General features: G+C 36.4%; 1 protein-coding gene across 1 annotated transcript in view; it reads left to right on the top strand.

Annotated features, from left to right (window-relative positions):
* Window positions 1-21,611, top strand: part of DPY19L1 (dpy-19 like 1) — a 95,363-nt gene that overhangs the window by 38,155 nt on the left and 35,597 nt on the right. The window contains exons 7-10 of the mRNA XM_018047137.1: window positions 2,704-2,761; window positions 14,156-14,247; window positions 16,452-16,551; window positions 18,769-18,846. Coding sequence (XP_017902626.1) covers window positions 2,704-2,761; window positions 14,156-14,247; window positions 16,452-16,551; window positions 18,769-18,846 — 328 coding nt within the window. The remainder of the gene's footprint in view (window positions 1-2,703; window positions 2,762-14,155; window positions 14,248-16,451; window positions 16,552-18,768; window positions 18,847-21,611) is intronic.

Raw genomic sequence — 21,611 nt, 5'->3', positions numbered from 1 at the left:
TTGTCACATATATAACAGTAAAAAATTTATATCCCTAATCTTTAAATAGGGAAACAGAGAATCCAGTAGAAAAACAGGTAAGAATGTGAACAGAACAGTTCACAGAAGAGTAAATGAAGAAAGCAAAATGAAACAACCCACTGACATAATGCTTTGTACAAATAGGCAGGAAGAACAAATCAAAATAACAGTGAGAAAAAATCTCCACCCTTCTATGGGCAAAATGTAAAAGGGTCTGGGCACACTGGCTTCTGTGTTATAGTGAAATCAACCCTTCGTACACTGGTGAGGGTGTGGACTAGAGTGGGTTTTCTGGAAAGCCCACATTCTTTGACTTGACAGTCTCACAGGTCTATCTGATAGAAGTAAAAACACTATTTTTTACATGTGCAAAGATGTTATTTTATCATTTAAAAAATTAAAACAAGGAACTGAAAAACATCTGTATGACCAATAACAGGGAAAGGGTGGAACAAGTTACAAAGTGTTTGTACTGTGCAGTATATGACATCTGTTGAAAAGAATGCTTTGGGTTAAATGTATGGATTAGGAATAACAGATTAATTAGGAAAGGAACATTTTGGAGGGATGTTAACAGTAATAACATTAAAATATGTGTTTGTATGGTTATAGAGAGAATTTGGAAGGATGGACACCCAACAAATGTTATTGATTATCTTTGGTGAATAGGATTGGAGGAGGGTTGCTGGCAGGAAACCATTATTAAAAAATATATAGATCTATGGCTTTTTGTCTTGTTAGAATATGTTCAAATTGTTAAAATATATTTGTCTCTTTAATATCTAATATTTAAACATTTAATTATTTAAGTCCATAACTCATTCTTTTTCTTAAAAAATTTTATTTTCAGTGGTGCTTCATTGCCACATGCAGGCTTTCTCTAGTTGCAGCGAGCAGGGCTGCTGTCCAGTGGCAAAGCCCGGGCTCTAGGGTGTGCAGGTTTCAGTAGTTGGAGGGCACGGGCTCAATTGCCTGCGGCATGCATAATCTTCCTAGATTAGGGATCACACCCGTGTCCCCTGAATTGGCAGGCAGATTCTTAACACCCGGACCATCAGGGAAGTCCCCATAATACATTCTTAAGCTTCCTAAAGTCTTATCACTTAAGTGAGGCTAGAGTTTGCCTGTTTGCTGGTCTTTTGAAGTAGCCATGCTATGCCTCTTGAGGAGAGAACCCCAACTTCCAACCCCTGTCCTGTACCCTATCTAGCTCCTTTATCTGCCTTTCTTATTTCTGTAATCCATCACTTCACTGCTGTCTGGCCAGCATGCTTTCTTTGCCCCTTTATATTTCATTTGTGCCGGTCCAAGTTAATAACCAGTGGAGAAAGATCACACAGCCTTACTGTTAGTGTCTCTGTGACAATCTGTGATCTTGAACTTCTATTGATCCCTTAAAGAGGGCTCTAGAGCCCTTCTGTTTTCCCTCCTTACCTCTCTCCTAAGTGCAAGTGGTATTTCAGATACCTCCTCCTCCACTTTCCTCTACCTTTAGCACTGCTCCCTGTTCTCTTGAGCAGCAAGTAGCTCTGTGCCCTAACTCTATGGGGAAAATAGCAACTCTGTAAACTCCTTGCCACTAAACATCCAGACTCCACTTCCCTCTTGAGCCAAGGCTGACTGTCCCAGCCCTTCCTGTTCGCTACTGGGGATGTTGGGGAGGGTGTATGTTCTCTGTACATGAATTATCCCTGCCATCTCATGTATATCTCCCCTGTGTTTCCTCTTTCGTACACCCTGAAGAATAAACATAATGGCCTGAAATACCTGTGTCTGATTCTTTGTTGCTTTTCTGTGATATACACATATTTCTGGGTGGATAGAAGGAAGGAAGGGTATCTGGATAAAATTACAAGAAAGCAGCATGAGCTAAAGAGAACTCAAAGACTTCAAGAGTAGAGATGAAAGAAATGGTGAAACAAACCTGAAAAGAGCCTTCCTTTCCCTTGCCCAGATGCTTTTGGTCAGGGTCAGAGTAGAATGGGGACGTATTTCACCCTTATCTGAGCAAGTGAAGCTTTAACTGTTAGGACTGTCAAACTATACCATTGTGGTTTCTTAGCTAGAGGTATAAGCCAGATTCTCTTATTTTGATGTTTGTGTTGTGTTTCCCAATTTTTTGAAAATAAATGATAAAACTTACTCTGTAAACAAGTGTTTCACAAGCAGGTATAAAGGTAGCTTGGAGATGGGATTTGGGAAGTACTAAATTAGTTAAATCTTTAATGTGCTAACACACTTAGTGAATTTCCAGGAGCAGGAGGCAGTATGATGATTTCCAGCTTTCTGACCATAAAGGACTTTTCTGTACTAGCGTCCATCCTCTCTCCTGAATATATATTATATACAAAGAAAAATAGTTGGTACTAAAGTTTAAAAAATGAAAAAAGAAAGATCAGGTTGCATGGTACACAATAACATGACGAATAAGAATTTTTTATTCCTTGTCAGTTTCTGATTTTCTGTACATTTTGAGCATGGAGAATGATTTTTAAAAAAAAAAACAAAACTTTTTTTTAAACTAATGATACATCAGAGGAAATAAGTTGTTTTGTAAATAATAGAGTTCTAGTGTGGCTAAAACTTTTTGTAGTACTAGCAGATGCTATGTTATTTCAGGGTTTTAGTAGGCTCGACCTGGTTTCTGTTACTGGAGTTACATTTTCTTATATTCTTTTCCAGCGGCAGCCGTTTAGGAGGCTTGGTTACAGTGTTGTGCTTCTTTTTCAATCATGGAGAGGTAGGTAGTAAACAAATATTTTCAAACTGTTTAGGGGTTTTACTTCTAGAAATAATGATTTTCATTTAAGTATTTCTTAAAATTTTAAGACATTTTACTAATACAAAATTTTACCAATATAAAATATAGAAATATATAGAAATTTAAATTTCTTTCAATTTAATCTATAGTAGCAGTCTTTAAAATAGGAGAAGGCAATGGCAACTCACTCTGGTACTCTTGCCTGGAAAATCCCATGGACAGAGGAGCCTGGTAGGCTGCAGTCCATGGGGTCGCAGAGTCGGACACAACTGAGTAACTTCACTTTCACTTTTCACTTTCATGCATTGGAGAAGGACATGGCAACCCACTCCAGTGTTCTTGCCTGGAGAATCCCAGGGATGGCAGAGCCTGGTGGGCTGCCGTCTATGGGGTTGCACAGAGTCGGACACGACTGAAGCGACTTAGCAGCAGCAGCAGACTTTAAATGTTTAATCTTATTTTGATTGAAAATTTAAACACTAGCATTTATCTTAAATTTTATAACCATTGTATCTTTTGATATATCTCTTAGTGGCTTAAAGAAATAGTGGGTCTGTGTTAATTCTGTATATAATTTAAAATTGTGAAAACTCTTGTTTTAACTGTAATAAAAATAAGCTAGCCATGTATCCATTAACTTCTTGTGGGGGGTAACTTTTTGATGTAGGAGCTATAGTATATGTTTCTATTTTAATGCATTTATATTAAACCTTGATACACTTTTAAGTGTCCTTTGCAGAATGTTTTATTGTATCTATAAATTTGTGCATATATCCAAGTTCTTTCTAAAGAGAATAACATTGTAAAAAGCATAGACTCTGCATCCAGGCTACCTGTGTTCAAATCCTGACTCTGCCATTTCATGACTGAGTGACCTGGGCAAGCCCTTTAATCTCACCCACCCTAGTTTTCTCTTTGTAAATTGGAAAAATAATGTTATCCATCTCATTGGATTATTGGGAGATTAAATGAGCTCATATCTGTAATGTGTCTTGAGCAATGTTTGACACATAGTTGCTGCTAAGTAATTATTAGCTTGTGTAATTGTTTGTATTATTATTGGTAACTTATTTTAGGCTAAATTTTAATATAAATTCAAGATGCCAATAAAATCCTTCTACTAACTTAATTATAATTATAAATGAATTTCTAGTTATATATATATATATATATATGTTTGGTTTTCTTTCATGAAAGTTTTCTATGAGGGGAATTCTCATATAAAAGGTCCGATTGTTTTGTGTGAAGCAACTTAATCCTTTTAAGTGTTTCCACACTGTCTATAATATTTGAATATATACATGTTACAAAGCTCTGAGTGTAGTCATACAAAAACTAAACTGTAGACTCGGGGTTGAACTTACTTTTCTTATCATTTAGTGGATTAGTAATGAGACTTAAACTAGCACATGCGTAGTATTTAAAATCACAGAAATTTAAAGCTAGAGTGACTTTATAGATGAGAGTTATTTGACGATTGTAACGTGACATCAGTTAATTGATTTGGTCTGAAGTTTAAACAAAGACATAAAAGAATTATTTGGCTCTTTTTGACTGTGGATGCTACTTAGTGCCTTGGTGTGGACCATAAAACATTTGGAAGCACAGATCTGTGAGAATGACCAAAAAAATAGGAAATAATTGCTTAACAGTGGAAGAAAGGAGCATTGGGTGTTCACAGTGAGATGTTGCAAAGAAAGAGATTATTGAAAATTTTGAAGCCAAGGCACAGTTTTAAATATTACCATCTCTGAAGCAGAAAGGTCTACTGTGTTATTCTCAGTGTATAATTCAGTTCAGTTCAGTCACTCAGTCATGTCTGACTCTTTGCAACCCCATGAAACGCAGCATGCCAGGCCTCCCTGTCCATCACCAACTCCCGGAGTCCATCCAAACCCATGTCCATTGAGTCGGTGATGCCATCCAACCATCTCATCCTCTGTTGTCCCCTTTTCCTCCTGCCCTAAATCTTTCCCAGCAACAGGGTCTTTTCCAATGAGTCAGCTTTTCGCATCAGGTGGCCAAAGTATTGGAGTTTCAGTTTCAACATCAGTCCTTCCAGTGAACACCCAGGACTGATCTCCTTGCAGTCCAAGGGACTCTCAAGTGTCTTCTCCAGCACCACAGTTCAAAAGCATCAATTCTTTGGCACTCAGCTTTCTTTATAGTCCAACTCTCACATCCATACATGGCCACTGGAAAAAACCATAGCCTTGACTAGACATTAGGGGTTATTAATTTTTGATTGTACATTTTTCTAATAATTTTGATACTCATGTAACAAGAACATCTTTCTTAGCAGTCTTTTCAGTTTTCAGCAGTGAAATAGACAGTTCAGTTCATTTTTCAGGTTGATAGTTTTTTTTTTTTTTTTTAGTTTAATACTTTTCAGCTACTTGGGATATTGAAACATACCTAGGGATTACTTTCTACTTAGGAAAGGTTAACTAAATGAGATTAGAATTAAAATTGTAGTTTTCCTGAATTAGTTAAGTAAATAATTGTACTTATATAAATGACCGTGGAGAAGGAAATGGCAACGCACTCCAGAGTTCTTGCTTGGAGAATCCCAGGGACGGCGGAGCCTGGTGGGCTGCCATCTATGGGGTCGCAAAGAGTCAGACACGACTGAAGCGACTTAGCAGCAGCAGCAGCAGCAGCAATGACTGTAGCTTTAAAGTATAATGTGACCATTTTGAGTAATGACATTAATTGAGAACATAAACTGTAGTTTTGGATAAAATAATTGTGAGATCACAAGTAACTGAAAATGATTTTATTATACTTTTTTATTTATTTTGGTTTTCAGATTGTAAGATTTTCAGATCCTTGTTTTCTTCTGATTTTTAAAAGTGTTGTTTAAAGTACATAGTTTTTATATTGGGGGGGGCGGGGCACAGCATCTACTCTGGTTGTAACTATTCATATATTTAGTGAAGTTTTCCAGAGAATCACAGTGTGTGTCACCCTGGAATATCTGGCTGTTTTCTAACTGGTACCCTTCTTTCTTAGGAGAGTTATTTAAATCATGTGAGTGAGTGGTTTATGTGCTAAAAAACAGTTGTGAATTGTTTCCTGCTTTTAAGTTCTATTTCCATTATTTAATTTGCTATGTAATTGAGTCTAAGATAGGTATTTTTGTTTTCATTGTTGTTGTTTAGTTGCTAAGTCACGCCCAGCTCTTTTGCAACCCCATGGACTATAGCCCACCAGGCTCGTCTGTCCACAGGATTTCCCAGGCAAGAATGCTGGAGGAGTGGCTTGCCATATCTTTATATGATGTACTTTCCGAAGTATTCCTTTCTCAGATGGTTTTACAAGGGGAAATTTTTGCTTTAAAAGAAGAACTACAAATTATGTAGCATAAATGATTAAAATTATTTAAAAGGAAAATTTAAAACCCTCAAATCTGAAAAATGTGAAAACACAATAAAGAAGCCATTAGTGGCTCATAGTAATAATCAGTAATACTGAGCCTATATATAAAATTTTTATTTTATAATAAAAACTATGCAGATGTTTTATCAAACTTTTTAATTAAATGTTAATTCTGTTCCTATTGAGAATTTTTGCTAAGATGGAAACTAACAATTTTGCTTTGCTTTTAAAATGTTTTTTTATTATAAGATATTTATAGCATTGGTTGATTTTTTGCATGTTAATTGAAAAGCATTTAGATGGGTACATTAAAAAAAAGCTAAATGCAGTACTTTTCTCCAGTTTTGACTGTTAAAAATTCATTTTATGTGCAATAGGTTTGTTTAGCTTTTTATGATGAGATCTTTTCTTGCCAACTTAAGGAACCTTTTCTCTTTTCCTCTTCCTTCCTCCCTTTCATTCCTAATAATGGTAAGGATATTTGTTCTGAGTCTTGTGTTTATTCAACTCATTTAAAACAACATATATAGTCAAATCACTTTGCTGTGTAATAGGAATTAACAACACTGTAAATTAACTATACTTCAAAAAAATAAATAGGGAAAAAAACAACAGCAGCATATACTGAGGGCCTACCCTATGTCAGGATCTGTAGAGGCTACAGATGTTTCAGTAGTAAAACAAAGGTCCCTTGTGGATGTGAAGGTGGAACAGTCTTCTGCTAAAGGTGGGGGGTTGTGGGGGGTTTCCTGATTTATTTGGGGAGAAGCAAGGAGGCCACTTTGGAAGAGCAGAGAGTGGAAGGTATAAGGCCAGACAATGAAAGGTGGAAGGTGGGATGTGGAAAGGGCTGATTCTGTAGTCCTGTCAGTCATTGTAAGGTTCATTTGGAGCAGATGGAAAGGCCGTGGAGGTTACCTGCAGATGAGTGGCATGATTTAAGTATTTTTTGCATTCATTTCGTAGATAGCGTAAGTGCAAGATGTATTATTTATTCAGGCTATTGAGTGCTGTGTGTATTTGTGAAACTTAACTCCCAAAGTCCATAAACAGAGTGTGTGCTAGTCTTAGTTGGAGGTGAATCTGTTGATGTAGTCTGAAGACTAGTAATAGCTTCTAGTGTGGTAGAAAACCAGCCTACCGCATCTCGCATGCCCTGGCCCTTTCTGGGTCCCTCTGCTGTAAGGCATTTTCCTTTTGCCTCAGTCCTGCTGTGTCCTTCCTTCCTCTAGTTCCCAGAAGGGGCTGCCCCTTTTCCTGTCTCAGGGCCTTTGCACATGCTGTCTCCTGTATCCTGCGTATTCCCCTCTCCGTGTCTCCTAATCTATGCCTGGTTAACTCTTAGTCATCTTTCATAGCTGGATGTCTCAATTTGGGTTTCGGTGGTGTTCTTCATTTCTTCCTGCAGATCTGGGTTTCCATCTGGTGTAATTTCTCTTCAGTCTAAAGAACTTTATTTAGCATTGTGGTGCAGATCTGCTGCCAATAAGTTCTCTTAGCTTTTGCCTTTCTAAAAACATCCTTATTTTCCTTCATTATTTTTTAAGTGCTTTTTTTTTTCTGGATAAGAATTCTGGGTTGAAAGCTTTATGTTTAAGCTCTTTAAATGTCATTCTTTGTCTTCTGTCTTCCATTGTTTGAAAAATCATCTATCACACTTACTATTGTTTCCCTAAATGTAATATGTTTTCTATAGTGGTTTGAAGCTTTCTTTTTGTATTTGATTTCTCTTGGTTTGATGGTGATGAACTTAAATGTGGTCTTCTTTGTATGTACCCTGCTTAGATTTCACTGAACATCTTTGTTCCGTGGGTTGATTTTTTAAATCAGTTTTTAGAAAACTTTAGCAAATATCTTTTGTTCAGATATTTTGTCTTCCCCGTTCTCTTTCTTACTGTCTTAGAGGATTCCAGTTCCATGTATGTTCAGCTTTTGATGTTGTCCCACAGGTTTTTGGTACTCCCTTCATCTTTTTGTTTGTTTGTTTCTCTTTGTCTCTGTTTGGATATATTATTTGTCCCTGAGTTCATTGTTACTTTATTCTGATACATTGTCTGCTTTAATGCCCATCTAGTGAATTTTTTATTTTAGATGTTATAAGTTTCATTTTTTCCCTGGGCTTCTATTTCTCTGTTGAAAATTCCTGTCTGTTCACCCATTTTATCCATCGTTTTCTGTAAATTTTTAAACCTAATGATTATAGTTAAATTCTCTGTATGCTAATTCCGACATTAATGTTCTCTATGGATTTAAATTTTCTGACTAGAATTTACCTTTTAATTGTGGGTTATATATTTGATTTTACATGTCTCATAGATTTCTATTTAATGCAAGATATTTTGTATAACAGAATGATAAAGCCTGAATTAAATGATTGTTTTTGCTTTTTTTTTTTCCCTATCAGAGAGGGACTATCTTTTCCTGTATTGGGCATGTGGGGTAAGAGCCAAGCAGTTGGATCCCGTCATGAGTCTTGCTAAGCTGGGCAGTGCTGTAGTTTTAATTTAAATTTTCCTCCAGTTTCAAATGAATGAAGGAAATTTCTGCCCTGTGGCTCACTCTCCAGTTTCCCAGATGCTCATTCCAGGGTATAAGCTCTTTGGTCTTAAAAGCAATTGAATTTGGAGGAGGTTAATTTTTAGCTTTTTAGTTATCAGTCCATCACTGGATTCAATTTCAGCAGTCTTCTGGAAGCTAAACACAACATGAGATTGTGACTTCTCTCTGCCTCCTGACTGTTCTTCAGTGCTTCTTCTTTTTTCAAGGTTTTTTTTTATTTCTTTTTTTTTTATGTCGACCAAATTTTAAAGTCTTTATTGAATTTGTTACGATATTGCTTCTGTTTTATGTTTTGGTTTTTTGGCCACGAGGCAGGTGGGATCTTAGTTCCCCAACCAAGGATAGAATCTGCACCCTTGCATTGGAAAGTGAAGTCTTCACCACTGAACTGCCAGGGAAAGTCTCTGTTTGTCTCTGCTTCTTCACCCGAATCTGAATATTAAATTAATTTAGTTCTGTTTGTTGAAAAGACAGTTCTTTTTCCATTGAATTGTACTGATGCTTTTGTCATTAATCAAGTGACTGAATATCGGTAGATTTGTTTTTAGACTCTCGAATCTGTTCCAGTTTGGCTGTTTATCTTTAAGTCATTATCACACTATCTTAAATATTGTAGCTTTAAAAGTTTGATATCTGGTAGTAAAAGTCTCTCTGTTTTTTTCCAGTGTTGCTCGAAGTAGTCCAGGTTCTTTGTATTTCCATATGAATTTTAGAATCAGTTTTCCATGATGCCTCCTTCCCTCAGCACATATACAACCTGCTGGGACTTTAGTATTGCCTTGATCTCTAGATCAATTTAGGGAGAAGAGGCATTCTAAATATATCAAATCTTCCCATCTGTAAACATAGCCATTCTTCATTTATATCAGTCTTCTTTCTCTTGTTTCAGCAATATTTTTTATATTGTAGATTTTTGTTAGATTAATTCCTAAGTTATGTGTGTGTGTGTGTAGGCACATGTGTATTTTGGTACTATTCTCTGCCCTTTTGATATGTCCAGTGTTCTTTATTTATTTCCCTCAGTGTTCTTTGAACACTTACTTTCTTGCCCAAAAATCTGTTTCAGAATCACTTAGTACTTTCCCGTCCCTAGATTTGGAATCAGCTATTTTCCAAGGAATCTTAGATCCTGCGTGGAAAATGGTATTTAGAGACCAAAAGCAGGGTGCTTGGTGTACTTATTACTGCTTGGATGTAATCACTTCTAGCTTCTTTCAGCAAAATCCATTAATTCACACTGATTCCTCCATTAATTCTGATCTAGTAATCCAGTGTTATAAACTCTGCCTTCCCCTACTCCATGTTTGTATCTTCTGCCTCCCCATAGTGTAATTGTATTTACTTATTTGCTTTATTCTGTAGTATATACAAAATAATTTCAGAATTAGTGCACTAATACGATTACTAACAACACACCTACTAACTAAAGTTTAAGATTTCTTTGCTGTTCTTTGTTTCCTAAGATCATATTCTGCTAAGGAATACAGAATTCAAAAGTAAAATAGCTCAATATATACCTAAATTATTTTTGCTTCTCTGTTAGGTTTACCATTCAATGCAGTTGGAATCATTTGTTTCATTTTATATTTATATTGCTTTTGTGTCATAACGAATACTTTCATACTGTATACAGAATATTGAGCATGTTGATAACCTTGAGTTTAGTTTACAACCACATAGTAAAGGTGGTAGAGTTGATGATACCTTGTCAGAGATTTTTTCTATGTTTAAATAAGTAAGGAAAGGTCAGGTTTGAGTTATTGCTACAAAGGATTGAGTCATGAAGATGTAAGTTATTGCTTATCCAACAAAGCTGACTCATTTCACAGAAGTTTTTTTTTTTTTGAAAACTTTATGGTAGGATATGTTGATATCCTGGAAGATCAAAGAGAAAAATTGATAAACATTTCTTTCCATAGAACCAGTAGAAATACTTTATTAAGATAGTAAGGGCTTCCCCGATGGCTCAGTGGGTAACGAATCTGCCTGCAATAGAGGAGACATGGAAGACCTGGGTTTGATCCCTGGGTTGGGAAGATCCCCTAGAGGAGGAAATGACAACCTTCACCTGAAAAATCCCACAGAGGAGCCTGGCAGGCTACAGTGCACAGGTTCTTAAAAAGTGGAACATGACTGAGCAACTAAGCACACAAGCACCCAAAGCTTGTTAATAGCAATTATATGGCACTGAAGCATTAACTTTTGTGTAAGCAAAAATTGTATTACCAATTCAAATTGATGTATGTATCAATAACTGACGGTTTAATTGGGCAGTGTATCAGTACCTGGTACAGAAAGAGATAGACGCTCCAAGAAACCTACCTGACTTATAAAGGTGCAGTCCCACCAGCCTCATAAAGCCAATGCCAAGCTAAGGGTCTGCCTAAACAATGGGACTGCCCAGGTAACATCAGCTAGATGATGTCGTGTGGCTGCTGCGTTTTTTGTTGCATCCAGCACTTTTATGGTTGACATCTGGATAGTTGAATACTAAACCTATACTGTTCTTAGAAAAGGAGTAGCCAAGTCCATGGAGGTCAGGAGTCATTTTAGAATCACTTGTATAGTGTTTAATATTGTAGCTAATACAACAGTGCAGCAGTCAAGAGGTAGGATCATTGTTTTAAGCTCAAACCTTATATATTAACTCTAATTAAAACTCTTGGAACAAGCCTTAAACATGATCTATTTGATACTAATACTAACTATAAGTTATAATTGACTAGTCAGTTCTATTTATATTTTTAAATTATGAAAAGAAATCAGTTAGATTATGCTCAAATCTCTAGTAGTATAAATCAACTATTTGAAAAGAGAGGTTGAAAAATGAAGCTGTTTATTGCTGAAATTCCTTTGTTTTTGATTCTTGAGTACATGACTAAAGGATTTAGCCCTTACCAAGCCAAAATAGATTAAAAATTATGTAGTGGATGAGGACAGTTTAAACAGTGCAAGATTTTTTTATTGGATTTATTTTCACAACTAAAGAATTTCTTATTCTTTGTCAGAGTGCAGAATGCTTTTCTGCAATCCTTTTTGAAGCAGTTATCTGTATATTTCCTCCTTTAATTCTTACATTTCAACCTATAAAGAGAATTATAGATTTTTATTTTCCACTTAAAATTATAGTTAAATAAAAATACCTATTTATTGTTACTTAAGGTATGATTAAAATGTCTTTTTTAAAAATTTCATATTGTATGGTATCATTTGGATCAGCAGTTATGTTTGTATCAGATTTAGAAAAGCGCCCTGTGTTATTGGAGAAACAACAAGAAGCACTTTCACATACATTTGAATTCATTCACTCTTAACATTTTAGAAGGAGAAAACCTTGCTCTTTGTTATAATTTATAATTGAGCTTTCTTATCCATACTTTACAGAGGATGTAATTGAGTTTTAGCAAACTGAGTGACTATTGCTATTAAGAGAAATGAATTTCTAAGATGACAACGTAGTTGAATTTAGTAATGAAATAAATGTGGGTGAACAGTCTAAGGAAAATTTTCAAATTGTGTATTATATAGTTTGAATATTTTCTTACTGGTTTTTACATAGAGATTGGTAGCTTTATAAATTTTGGTTATATATTTCTTCTATCAATCATACTGAAATCTCTAATAAACTAATTAATAAACTAACATTTTAAAAAATTGCATCTCAACAAATATGCATTTTTAAAAGACTTTCAATCTTTTCATATTCTCTTCCATGTAAGTTCATTGACAAATCTATATTTATATTAATTTCATAGGGAATGGTGAGTTTTGGTAGAAAAAGAGAAATAAATTGACTCAAACTTTCTATATGGGTAGTAGAGATATCTAATAGTCTAAGGCAGAGCTAAAATAAAGGCTTGTTTCCATCATTATCTTTGTCATTCTATATATTCCTTAAATTTACCCTGCTTGACTTGAAAGAGGCAATGATTTCTTCTAGTGTGACTAGCTTAGTAGTAGTGATATCAGATTGTTTTACATTTAATCCAGTGCTATATTCTTCAAACTGAAACATGGACTTATTAATATATTTAATGTATATGCAGAAACATGATAGAGTACTAAAACTGGACTATTATATTACTTAATCAAATCTAAAGTTAGCTTTCAGGAGGGCTGATAACTATTTTAGAATTTCTGTTATTTTATTGATCTCCTGTACCACTTTTTATAAATACTTGGCAGCTCAGGTCAAAGAAGTAAAAACAAAAGTGGACTGCTCCTTTTAAGTGGCATTGTCAGTAAAAATACTAACAGTGATGTCCCCAGAGAGTTTGAAATATTAGCTATGAATCAGGTCAGTTCAGTCCCTCAGTCATGGCTGACTCTTTGTGACCCCATGGGCTGCAGCACGCCAGGCTTCCCTGTCCATCACCAACTCCTGGAGCTTGCTCAAACTCATGTCCATCGAGTCAGTGATGCCATTCAACCATCTCATTCTTTCCCCTTCTCCTCCTGCCTTCAATCTTTCCCAGCATCAGAGTCTTTTCCAGTTGGAGTTTCAGCTTCAGCATCAGTCATTCCAATGAATACTCAGGACTGATTTCCTTTAGGATGGACTGGTTGGATCTCCTTGCAGTCCAAGGGACTCTGAGGAGTCTTCTCCAACACCACAGCTCAAAAGCATCAATTCTTTGGCGTTCATCTTTCTTTGTGATATGACTGTCACATCTGTACATTACTTGGAAAAACAATAGCTTTGAATATACAGACCTTTGTCGGTAAAGTAGTGTCTCTGCTTTTTAATATGCTGTCTAGGTTGGTCATAGCTTATCTTCCCAGGAGGAAGTGTCTTTTAATTTCATGGCTGCAGTCACCATCTGCACTGATTTTGGAGCCTAAGAAAATAAAGTCTGTCACTGTTTCCCTTGTTCCCCCATCTGTTTGCTATGAGGTGATGGGACTGGATGCCATGATCTTAGTTTTTCGAATGTTGAGTTTTAAGCCAGCTGTTCCACTCTCACTTGCATCAACAGGCGCTTTAGTTCCTCTTTGCTTTCTGCCATAAGGGTGGTGTCATCTGCATTATCTGAGGTTATATCTGAGGTTATTGAACTAGTTATGAATAGTTTTGCTGAAATTCATGTGAAAGAAGACAAACTATAGTTAATTTTCATAGTCAACTCAAATGTAGTGTTTTTAGTTTTGGCAGAACATTTTCTTGCTGGTGCTTTCCCTCTTTTCCTTTTAAGCTGCAGGTGAAGCTTTTTAGGACTTTGCTGTTGACAATTCATGATGTTACTGTTTCATAAGGTCTTAGGCCATGTGTGCCTTCCTCCTAATTTGGCTGTTGGTAAAAATGTTAATATCAGTAGTTTGGTTTCTGGCACACCATTACATTGTGAGAAAAGCTTAATAGCAGCTTTCAGTTGGTATGTCTTACTCAACACATTTAGCAAAGGTACCATACACTATGAATTTTTTTTTTTTTTTTAGTGTACCCGTGTGATGTGGACACCTCCTCTCCGTGAAAGTTTCTCATATCCATTCCTTGTACTTCAGATGTTGCTTGTGACTCACATTCTCAGGTAACTATGACCTATTTTTAGAGGTGGTTGTTTGTTTTGCATTGAATAACTTAAGCTGGAATTTTTTAAACTTCCGTTATGAAAACAATGTAATAAAATAATCAAGATGATGCTGTTGCTATGTTGCTTTCATAAAGGTATTTTAAGAATATAACTTCAAAATATATTACTACCCCAAACATTTTCTTAATCTGCCTTTTAGTCTTCTTTCCTTTAGTTAGTGGTCCACAGATGCTGCTGGAGGAGCAGCAAGTCTGCTTCCACTTCTTCTGCCATCTCCGCTTCCCCAAGTCATTTTCTGCCACCACAGCAGCCTTCCGAAAACTGGAAGAAGTGGGGAAGCTGGTGGCAGTAGAGTGTACGCTACACAAGAACAGTGCATAGAACAGGCGAGGTCAGGAACTGTCATGTGTAGTTCTTCCCTCTACATTTGTTTAGCATCCCTGAGAACTGAATAGCAGGGGTAGAAAGAGAAAGACATGCTAGGAGAATTCCTGCTAGAAACGCAGGATTGGATTGGGCTCATCCCTGTTTCTCTGGGCTTCAGTTAGAGACCTGATAGAGATGCCGGCACCACACTGGTAGAGAGTTTAGAGGAGGATAGTTCCCTCCCCTTCTGTTGACAGACAGAATTTAGATGGATGCTGCCTTGTTTCAGAGGGTGATGATAAAAGGAAATAGAGTGTAGGAAACAACAGAACAAAGCATGATGAAAATATGGAGATGACTCAGACTAGTCTAACTCTATTCAGTGCAGAATTCAGGAGAACTGGTTGACGTCTGTTACATCAAACCCTTTGGGTGATCCATTTCCCCATGATGAGCTTAGCAGGAATATGTGGCTTTGTCTCTTGGGTAGTGTTTTTAGACCGGCCTTTCACAAAATATGGGATGGGTGGCAGCTTTTGTATTAGCTTTTAAAGTCTTTGCAACTCCAGCCTGATTGCTCTGCCTTAAATTCCTCTTTTATTATGGAAATGAGAGCTTCTTTAGCATATTCAGGTAAGCTGAACTCTGAATTCATAACCTTTAGTTCTGGTGCACGGGGATAGACGTTTCCTTCTCAAACACTTTGGGAAGAAGTGATGTGCTGAATGAACACCTGATTCTCCGCTGCACGTGCTGTGTCTCCACAGCCACACTCTTGATCTTGGCTTTTTTCTCTAATACAGTGCACACAGTAGACTGCCCATCAGTCTCTATTTTCTGCTTTTCACCTACCTCTCTGCTTCGGTCTTAAATCCACCGCTGGCAAACTTTTTCTTCCTCTCATTCCCTTGCTAATATGCTCTGATTGTCCACAGCTGCTCAGATCAGAGATCCAAACGCCCCTGCCTTTGCCTCCTCTTCTCTTTTCTGTGTCCTGTTCATGCAGGACCCAGCTTTTATCCATCTCTTCCAGGAAACCTCTATCAGCTGCTCAGCCCATATCCTAAACACTTGCTTGCTTGTCTGCAGAATACTTATTGCTTAGAATCTGCTACTTTGTGATTATTTTCATAGACATCATCTATCTCTCCAAATTAATCTATTGAATGCAGCTTTACATATATATATTTGGTTGTGAATTCACCAAAATATAGTTTGAAAAAACTCAGTAGGTACACTGACTCTGATTTCCCCCTCTCTCCTTTGGAAACTTTGTTTTTTACAGTTATTGCTGTTGTTTAGTCTCTGAGTCTTTCTGACTCTTCTGCAAATCCATGGACTATAGTCACCAGGTTTTTCTGTCCATGGAATTTCCCAGGCAAGAACGCTGGAGTGGGTTGCCATTTCCTTCTTCAGGGTATCTTCCCAACCCAGAGATTGAACCCGTGTCTCCTTCATTGGCAGGTGGATTCTTTACCACTGAGCCACCTGGGAAGCCTTTGTTACAGTTATACTGGGTATTTACTTTTCATAGGAAATTGTTGTAATTGGCTGTCAGTAGGCATAATTTTTAATCCATCGGCTCATTTTATACTTTACAACCAGATTGTGTTTAGAGAGTCTAATTTGTAGCTGTTTGGAGCCATGTTAGAATGTTTTCTGGTTGTGTGTGTCTGTTAATCACTCAGTCGTGTCTGACTCTATGTGACCCCATGGACTATAGAGCCTGCCAGGCTCCTCTGTCCATGGAATTCTCCAAGCAATAATACTGGACTGGGCTGCCATTTCCTTCTCCAGGGGATCTTTTCTGGTTAAACTTATTTTATCTTTTTAAGGGCTACGAAACTTTACAGAGGAAGCTTGATTGCACTCTGCATTTCCAATGTATTTTTTATGCTTCCCTGGCAGTTTGCTCAGTTCGTACTTCTTACTCAGGTAAGGTGCTTACATTTGTAAACTGAATTAAGTTTAGTATATTTGATTATAAGAACTTAATTATCTAAAATTATAGAACTGATATGTTACATGATTCTAAGTCCTAAAATGTTTTTTTCAGTTGATATTTTGAAAGAAATTTCAAGATAGGGCAATAAATAAGATTTATTTATTTATTAATGAGTTGTGAGAATGGGAAGTAGAATGTGTGCTCATTTTTCCCTGCACCCACTGCTTTGATTCTTTCTTACACTGGCCTTATTCCTATTCATAGAAAGCAACTTAAGTTGTTTTTTTAATGTCCTTTGAAATGTCTTGCTTGAGAAATGAAGTCAAGCCTGGACTTGAGACCTAACTCTCTTCACTAGCTTCTTAGTTGGACAGACAGCCTAACTTTTCTTAGTTTCAGTTTTCTCATATATAAAGTAGAGAAAATGAAATAACCTACTGTATTGGGTTGTGATTAGGATCAGATGGGGTCATGTATGTATTATAAGACTCCTAACACATTACCACTACTTAACGGGATGTCAGGTTAGCTGTTTCTATCATTTTTTTTTTTTAAGAGAAGCTTTGAAAAAGTGAAAGTGTTAGTTGCTCAGTCGTGTCTAACTCTTTGTGACACCATGACTGTAGCCTGCTGAGCTCCTCTGTCCATGGAATTCTCCAGGCAAAAATACTGGAGTGCATAGCTATTTCCTTCTCCAGGGAATCTTTCCAACCCAAGGATTGGACCTGGGTCTCCTGCATTGCAGGTGGCTCTGTTTGTACTTAATTCTTTATTTGATCTTACCTTTTAGACTCTCTCGTCTTCTATAGTTTGATGACATTTTAAATGTTTCAGGTTTAAAATGTCCCTGAGGGTCACTCCTTAAAACCCAGTAGGGCTGTTGTGTATTGCTTAACCCCTGGAATGGAAAGGGAGAGTTCCTACCCTCCAGTTAGTGGAGATGGCCAGCTTTATGGTTTCTGTCTGGGGGAGGGGGAACGTGGGGAGTTGCATGGAGGGAGAGGAGGCAGTAACATGCTTCCCTGGGGGGCTTACACTGAATAACAGCACACTCGTCCACAGTTGTGTCGTATCAGTCACCCTTCAGCAATGATGTGTCCCCATGGAGAAATCTGGGTAAAGGGAAACATTGTTTTCTTGCTTTTAGGAAAATTTATTGTAGATTACTTGACGATTAAAAACTTGATGAATAAAACTTAAGATACATGTTTATAAGTATTCAGCTATTTTGCTGTTTGTTTGAAAAGTATTTGTGTAGTGAGAGACGCATGGAATTTAATTTGAATTGCTTTTTCCATGAAGAAAGATAGAAAGACACTGTTTGAATACCTCTCTATTTTACCTAAAAAAGTGAAAGTGAAAGTTGCCTGGTCGTGTACGACTCTTTGCAACCCCATGGACTATATGGTCCATGGAATTCTCAGGGCCAGAATACTGGGCTGGGTAGCCTTTCCCTTCTCCAGGGGATCTTCCCAACCCAGGGAATGAACCCAGGTCTCTCACATTGCGGGTGGATTCTTTACTAGTTGAGCCATTTTACTCAGAGGTATATTATTTAATCAATTTATTCATATAATCAATTAATTCATATGAATAACTCTAGTACTCTTAGAATTCTTGGAAAATACATTCACAGTTTTCTTCAAAACTGTTAAAAAAAGTTAATACCTTTATAATACAAGAACTTCTAGCTTGAAATTTGATAAATTTGATTATAGCCAACACTGGAATATTTGTACAAGTATGAAGGAGAATACTAGTGGAGATACTTTTTAAGTGTGACTAACAAGCAGAACCTAATATATTTTTACACACACATGCATTAAATAATTATTTTTTAGCTTTTAATGTATCTTTCCCAATTATGTATTAATTGTCACATTATAATTGCATTTTCATAATGTTTGAGCAAGGCACTTTGTACATGCCGGCAGTAGAGTCACTCTGACATTAAAAGGAGTATTGTTTTGGATAATCTGCAAAGCAGATAATTTACGTGGTTAATTGAGAGAGAATAGTCAACTGATATTTGCTATATTAATGTATTCACTTTGTTTAATAATAAATTAGCAGGTAAGAAGGAAACTAAAGAACTTTCTATATAAATATGAATTTGAGGCAGAATAAAGATAATCCTTTCTTAATTTTTTAATCTAGTCATTATATATGTATAATTTTAAATTTTCACATAACTTTTTAAATTTCAGATTGCATCATTATTTGCACTCTGTGTTGTGGGATACATTGACATAAGCAAGTTACGGAAGATCATTTATATGCACATGGTAATGATTTTTAAATTTGTTTTTTCCCATATATCTTGACCTTAAAACAAGCTCCTGATTAATATTTGATTTATTCATGGCTGAAACTGGTTTTAACATAGTTCCATAGCTAAAACAAGTATTAGTCAAAAACTGTGATATAATTAACAAATCTTGTTTTTAAGTAGGCCACCCTGAAAATTTTATTTTGGGTCATATTACCTGATTTGAGTTTGTGCCCAACTTATACATTATCAGTAAAAAAGATAATTCGTGAAAGAGACCATGGAATGGTATATTATCCAGGAACCTTCTGTTAAAATAAAGTGGAATATCCATTTATTGAGCACCAACTATTGAGGCACATGGGACATATCAGTGAATAGAATTGCAAAGATCCCAGCATGTATGTGGATTACATCCTAGAAGAGTAGAGGAAGGAGAGAAGACAGAAGATAAATAATAAACATAGTAAATTGGTAAATTATATAGTATTTTAGAAGGTGGTATGGACTATAGAGAAGGATAAGCCATGATACCCCAAGGAGGTCAAGAGGGCCCAGCTGTCAGTGGATGGGAGATTGAGATGTCAAATGAGGTGGTCAGGAGAGGTCTTATTGAGAAGAGGGGAGGGTAGTGGAGCAAAGACTGGAAGAAGGCGAGGAAGTCAGTTAAGTAGTTATTCCAGGTTGATGAAATAGAGCAAAGGTCTTAAGGCTGGATGGTTGATTTTGAAGAATACTGGTTTTTTAAAAAACATTTGCCTTCTCCATCATTAATTCTTACAATTTTGTTTTCTTTCTCCTATAATTTTAATGTAAGTACAATATGCCATGGGTTTGTGCCAGTCTTAGCCTATCAATAACTGATTTTGTGGTTTGACAGGTACTTGTGGTTCTTATTATCATTAAAAGATGCCTTTTAGCAATAATTACCAGGAAATTTTGAAAAAATAATCAAGGTTTATAACTTACAGGACCTGGAAATTACACAGCACATCTGGGACCGTGCAGTTAGGTCATGGGGACAAGGGGAGGTATAGGAGAGAGAGGGAGCAAGCGTGCACCTGGGATTCTGCCTTTGTTGGCATCTAGGATGAGGGCCTAGGGTTTTGAGGGCTCATTCTTTTTGGTGGATTTAAAACATAAGAGTGGGAATTTAAATCACAGGAAGGGAAAAGACTGGCCCAGAGGTCAGGTGTTGAAATTAACAAAGATCTCTAAAACAAAGGAGCCTCAGTAGGGGCAGGTGACCTGACTTTCTCTAGTCCTGTGGCTGGCAGTATGTTTATTCAAGAGATAGCCATATTTGAAGTGGACTGCAATGAAAGCTTAAGTCAGGCACTTGTATTACTAAAAAGAAAAAAAAAAATCCCAACTATCAGGGTTTATACTACAGCCATATATTTTTTGTTCTCTAATAATTGGTACCTATAAGAGGACATTTATAAGATAAATTATGAACAGAGTTATAAAATGAACAATCATGAGCCTACCCTCCAGCTGAAAACTGGAACCATCATTACTTTGAAGCCCTTGTGTCCTGAATATAGCCGCCTCACTTCTCTTGGAGATAACCATGAGCCTGACCTTTCAAATTATAATTGTTTTCCTTTATAACTTTACCATATATATATACTTATGCATAGATCATAGATTTTTATAATTAAATTTTTGTATTGTTTTTGAGGTTATAAAATGGTTTCATTTTTGTGTGAAATATGTTTTCACTCAGATTTCTGAAATTTGTATGTTACTGGAGTTTGGGCATTTTCTTTGCTTTATGTTTCTTATTGTATAAATTAAACAGTTTATTTATCCATGTTCTTATTGAAAGATGTTTAGATTTTTTTCCTCTTTTTCCTTTTATGAGTAATGCTGTGCATTTTTCCACGTAGCTCCTGGGACATAAATATAGAGTTTCTCTAAGCTATTTACCTTGTAGTAGAATTTTTAGGTGGTAAATTAAATATATGTTCAGTTTCACAATTTCATATTACATTGCTTTTCAAAAGTGATTAGACTGCTTTGAACAATAACATTTAACAGTCCTTGTTATTCTGTATCTTTTCTTCTTTTTTGTCAGTCTGGAGAATATAAAATGATATCTTATGACCTTAATTTGCATTTTTCTCTGGTTTTCAGTAAAGTTGAACATGTTTTGGTATGTTTCCGGCCCTTTGTCTTTTCTCTTTGTGTCATTCCTATTCAAATTTTCATCAATTTCTCTCTGTGTCCAAGAAAAAACGTCATTTGTTTTATTCGCTGCAGTGTAATCCACTACTTTCATTATTTATCTTGATGCTTGTGTTGGTCCTGATTTGACCAGCTACTTTCTGGGGCTTCTTTGTCTTTTGTTCTCATTATGCTTTGCGTACTTTTTCGAAGAAATGCGTAAAGGCCCAGTTTCATCAAATGCTTTTCTACATCTTTCTAGAGACCTTGTGTATATGTCCCTGTTTAATATGTTACTCTGAGGAATTACGGGCTTCCCTGGTGGTTCAGACGGTAAAGCATCTGCCTGGAATGCGGGAGACCCGGATTTGATCCCTGGGTTGGGAAGATTCCCCTGGAGAAGGAAATGGCAACCCACTCCAGTACTCTTGCCTAGAAAATTCCGTGGATGGAAGGAGCCTGGTGGGCTATAGTCCATGGGGTCGCAAAGAGTCGGACACGACTGAGCGACTTCACCTTATGAAGAATTACATTGATTGATTTTCTGCATTAAGCAACCTTGCTTTTCTGAGCTAAGCAAAACTATATATTCCTGGGTTCATTTACTGTTAT

The sequence above is a fragment of the Capra hircus genome, chromosome 4 (genome assembly GCF_001704415.2).
Source record: "Capra hircus breed San Clemente chromosome 4, ASM170441v1, whole genome shotgun sequence".
NCBI lineage: Eukaryota > Metazoa > Chordata > Mammalia > Artiodactyla > Bovidae > Capra > Capra hircus.
The sequence above is the reverse complement of the archived record's forward strand: the minus strand, read 5'-3'. Positions and strand labels throughout refer to the sequence as shown.